General features: G+C 44.9%; 1 protein-coding gene across 4 annotated transcripts; it reads right to left on the bottom strand.

The window, feature by feature from the left end:
* Positions 1–1,174: 1,174 nt before the first annotated feature.
* Positions 1,175–5,105, bottom strand: LOC119291222. 4 transcript variants are annotated; one of them, XM_037569943.1, is made up of 9 exons: positions 4,826–5,105; positions 3,392–3,701; positions 3,210–3,294; positions 3,071–3,112; positions 2,794–2,962; positions 2,293–2,345; positions 1,958–2,170; positions 1,702–1,748; positions 1,175–1,469 (listed from the first exon to the last, which is right to left on the bottom strand). In XM_037569943.1, exons 2-9 carry the CDS (start codon positions 3,610–3,612, stop codon positions 1,415–1,417), a joined length of 885 nt encoding a protein of 294 aa, XP_037425840.1. In that variant the 5' UTR covers positions 3,613–3,701; positions 4,826–5,105; the 3' UTR covers positions 1,175–1,414. The 4 variants fall into 4 exon arrangements, with proteins under 4 accessions (XP_037425840.1, XP_037425841.1, XP_037425838.1 ...); XM_037569944.1 differs by having other exon boundaries at positions 1,958–2,065; positions 3,392–3,713; XM_037569941.1 differs by having other exon boundaries at positions 3,392–3,713.
* Positions 5,106–5,111: the final 6 nt, after the last annotated feature.

Below are 5,111 nucleotides of genomic sequence, written 5' to 3' on the forward strand. Positions count from 1 at the left end.
GCCCACGGAACAGAATAATGTGTCCCCCCCTGCCGGACTGGACTGGACGCCGTGCCACGGCTGTCTGTCCATTTGCCTGACGTGGGCGGTCATGTGATCCCAGGAGAAAAGAAACGGAGGAAACCAGTACTCTGTCACAAGCAGGAGCCAAAAGGTCCTGTGGTTTTAATTCAGGGAGGCACTGCAGGAGCCACATGGTTTGACCAGTGTCCCGGGAACAGGGATGTGATCATGTGAACGTTCATTTCCTTTTTCTATCCCTTTAAATGGAGTGGAATGGAACAGGCAGGGCATGCAGCAGACAGGCACCTGGATTGTCTCGCTTGTCCATGGCAGCATGGCCAAGTTTTAAAAGGGCTTTGGGGTCCTCCTGACTCCTGTGCTATGCTGTTCCTTGCAGCCAATCATCATAATAAGCTCCTCATAAGTTGGGCTCCTCCTGTGCTGTGCTGTGCTAGCATTAACCCCTGGGCGAGCACTGATGAATTGCTCCTTCGTGGCATCTTTTGTACTGTACTAGCTTGCACTCTGTGGCCTAGAGCAAACTTGGTGATGGCAAGACGAATGCTGGAAACGAGCAAGGCAACACCACCCAAAACAAGGGCGGAGAGATGCCATGTATACCTTTAACAAGAACATGGAGGTGTGCAGACATATTAAGAACTCGGAGAATAGTGGTGACTTGATTTCTCTCTCACATATTTCGACTGTCCGGCTGTGTCTGAAAATAAACTAGCCATGAGCAGATTCTGAAATTGGCACTTGAAGAGTCTAGTGTCAGGCTGCTCTCAGCTACGTTCTAGCACTATCTTTCTTTTTCCTTTTTTGAATGTTGGTAGTGGACTACCAAATTCATTGATCAGGAGGGAAACACAAAGTACAGGGAAGACCCAGAGAGAGGGTCGGAGCCAAACCAAGGGAGAGGCTCAAAAGGAAATAAGGGAAAAGAAAGAACAACTCCTGCTAAAACACAAACAGGAACTCAACCCGGGTCGAAAGGGATTTCAGCTCCCGCCAGGTTCCACAGCTTGATCCCATCTCTAACGAGTCGACTAAAAGGGGTGAAGTTCCAATGTTTCCTGCTGGAACAGTCTTCTGTTTCGTTCGCGCCAAATCTCCCAAGTGATCAGGTGGATTAGCGATAGCTACGTACTACTATCTGGAACGTCAAACAGAGGCAAGGCATTCTGGATTTCCAGGAACTGGTGGGCTCATGGCTCAGCCTTGTTACACAAATTGGTGGGCCTGGGCAACTGTATTCAAGCTAACAGTAATGCATTTGAGAAAGATTAGATGAGCCCTCTTTCTCAGGGCATATCACACAGGCTAATTAGCCTAAATCACTTCCGTTAAGGAAAAAAATAACCTGAACATTCCCGAATGGTTCCCGCTTAAATTCTATGCATCAAAATCTTCAACGCAGTTTGATCTGCATCTCTTCCCCAACAAGCTCAAATATTTCGTCAACTCTGAAAATAAAATCAAGAGATCAATACTATCACATTATCACCAAAGCCATATGATACAGCTTAATTTCGAAATTCAGGTATCCTTATACTCCCTCCGTTTCAAATTACTTGTCGGAGAAACGGATGTATCTAGAACTAAAATACATTTAGATACATCCATACCTACGACAAGTAATTCGGAACGGAGGGAATAGTTTGTAAAATCCAAAGCTAAAGCAGATGGAGCAATTACCTACTCGTCTTGATGTTCACATTAGCAAGCCAACAGGTTAAATAAACCTGTAAAATAATAATTGAAAAGACAGAACCCTCGTTAGAAAGCATGCTGCAATGAGCATAACACATTTGATCTAAACCAAAGATGCCGCTCTCATCCTTTATTTACAACGAGTCTACCAAACAAACAATTAAAGATCTAAACATCAGGACAGAGACAGTTGATTTCTAAGGGAATACATGCAACACTATTGCAAAAATTGGATCAACACCTGTAAAACCTCATGGGATGGAGCATGTCCAGGTCGCCGTCCCTGAAAGACATCAGCCTTCCAATTCTCAGGTAGTGGGAAGCTGTCTCCAGACCCCAAGGCAATACTCTGAAATTCGTACAATTCCCCGTCATATAGCTCATCTGACCATTCTAATGAAGGACCTGCACCTTCTTTTAAGTTAATTGACAGGAGGTCCAAGACAATCAGTCTCTACATTCAAAGTGATTTCCACTGTCAGGAATTTTCCAAAAGTTCAGGAGAAACGGGTATGTAAAAAAAAACGATTTCTAAGTGCACAAGCTAAAACATAGCAGAATTGTGTGATGACATACCTTCAATTGTAGCTCTGAAACAAACATCTCAACAAGCTCTTTGGCGAGGTTTTCTGAGATCAATTCACGAATAAAACAAATCAATATGTTAGCCGTATCTTGCTGGATCAGGAAGATCTGATCTTGAGTAGCTATTTTAGAAAGAAATTATGGACAAATCACTTTGAATATAAGAAACTAGATATTTATTCAGTAAAGTTGATCTAATGTGGCAGTGCTACACTGAATAACTTGCAAATTATTTACTAACTATATAAAAGTCACTTGACTTTCTGACTAAGTTGGAGCTATTTCCCAAACTACACAAAATCGATTCGAAGCATGCATTTCTGTCATGCCAAACACAAATGAAAAGAAAGTTCATCTGTCTATCCGAATCCTAGTACGTATTTCAGAACAAAAATTTCTGAATCTCTTAAAACCAAGTAAAGTCACATGGGAAGGGGAAATAAAGATTATGGAACTTAATCCAGTTTGCATAAAAAAATGCGAGTAACCCACCAAATTCTAACATGGAGACCCATCTGTATACTGGAGCTCCTCCACCATCCCCTAAATCATTCAAATCATCCTGGCGATCAGTAAATCGGACTAGTGGGCTACCAGCAGATACTTTGGAGAAACACCGCATGGCATGAGAAGCTTTAACCAAGTCGGACATGGCACAGACCTATTACCAGGAAATAGGAAGAGCACCAAAAGTCAAACAATCATTAATGGCTTACAGGGTCCCAACTAAAATGACATGAACAAGCATGGGCTTTGTATGAAGCATTACCATCTCCTTGTAGGCTGATAGAAGCATCTCGCGGCATTGCACCTGAACCAAGCAAGGGACATGAAAATGAGGAGATGAACAAGAAAATTAAACCATACTGCTGAGGAGGATTGGCCGAGTTCCTGGACAGCGTAGCTACCTCCTTGTGGGCCAATTTGGCGCTCGCCCTGTCGCGGATCCTGGGCATGTCCTTGAGCACCCCCAAATCCATCCCTGGCATGTAACTGACAAAATGACAAGCCCAAGGCGCGGTCAGTTACTAGTTACTAAAATCTCAAAAACTCAAGTGTCGCCGAAACACAGAGCAAGAGAGGGGACAACCTGCGGGAGAGGTAGGCGTTGACGAGTGTGGCGGCATGGGAGCGGCCGCTGGCGGCGGCGTCCAGCCACCGGGTCTTGGCGGCAAGCAGGCGCGACCACTGGTTGCGCAGATTGCGCTGCGCCGCTGGGCGCCACTGGCGCAGAGACAAGGGAGACGGGGTTAGGGATGGGGAGGAGGGGTCGGCAGGGCGGCGAACAGGGGTGGCTGCACAGTCCTCCATTGTTTTGCCTTATGGAGTAAAGGACTTCTCAGGTCCTAAGCTATTCTGAGGCAGTGGCTGAGCTAGAAACAAATAATAGAGTGGGCCACCTACAAAAGAATCTGACATCACACAGTAATAAGAAATTGACCAGAAGAGCAATATGAATAGCTTAATCAAGTCTCACAACATTAGACTTAACTAAATATGTTTGAAATTTCCAAATATTACAACACAACTAAGGCTGGACAGAAAGCTCAGGGCTCGAAGATCCAACAAGCCAGGCCCAAGCCTCCGGCCAAGCTCTTGAAGCTCGCAAGCCGGTCAAGGCTCGGTGCAAGAAAAATATGGCATGACCTTTGCTAAAGAACTAGCAATACATTACCATATACTACAAGATAATATAGGCATGCACTGACCAGCAATTCACAAATTCAAAAGAAGAAAGTCCAGAAAGGTCCAACATCAACGATACAACATTCATATATGCATTTGGTCCATCAAACTGTCTCAAGTCTCTCTCAACAAGGACAATTCAGAAGAAGGACCATCACTGTATTATCTTCTCCTAATTCTCATTCTTCGTATTATCTTTCCACCCATTTCTTGTATTGGGACAGTAAATCTCGATGAATGGTATTTAACTCTGCATCTCAGTTTTTGCAGGTCAAAATCAAACCTGTCTGCTAGCCAATAATCAAAATTTTCTATCCTACTAATTTAATCACAGAGTCAAGTCTCATACATTGTCACACAAACAACTTTGAATAAAGGGGCCCTAACGAGCAGGGTGGTCCATCTTTCCTTTTGACAACAAATATGACATGCCAACGTTCTAATTAATTTACCAATAGCACATAGAAATAGATCAATATGGTCTTACAGACATACTTAAATTCTCAATTTTGCATAAGAGAAGCCTACATAATACATACCTTGAGAAGTTCAAAAAAGACTCTGTGGCATTGTCAATTTGTAAAGAGTGGCATTGTTAGAGTGGCAAACAATCAGAAAAATCATTATTTTGTCACTGATCAGGTGTTCATGTAGTGGATAGAAAAATTATGTGTATGTATTCACAGGACTGTGTGTTCATGTACTGGATAGCATGTCCGGTTGTTTAGTTAACGCGACAATAGACTTGACTCTTCCACCTGATTGATGCAATAGACAGCAAAGAGCAAACCCTAAATCAGAAATTGGGGAATGGGCAGTGCCACAGTGGACAACTTACCTTAAGTCCTCAAACAGGGATCAAGGCTTACTGCCGGCCGAGTGACGGAATCGGCGGAGAGCGGACTGGGCGACCGGCCCGGCTTGCAGACGCGCCAGGGAAGCGCGGTGGCACCGAGCGCTGGGCGGGCGGGGCGGCTCCTGGGCGTCTAGAGATGACGAGGCAGACAGCGATGGCTGACGGCGTCCGGAGAGACAGGCAGCGAGCCAGCGAGATCGGGAGCCGAGCCGCCGAGGTCGGGGACGCGCAGGGCCTCGGTGCGTCTGTCCCAGTGTCCCCTAGGTGC

This window comes from Triticum dicoccoides, chromosome 4B (genome assembly GCF_002162155.2).
Source record: "Triticum dicoccoides isolate Atlit2015 ecotype Zavitan chromosome 4B, WEW_v2.0, whole genome shotgun sequence".
Lineage (NCBI taxonomy): Eukaryota > Viridiplantae > Streptophyta > Magnoliopsida > Poales > Poaceae > Triticum > Triticum dicoccoides.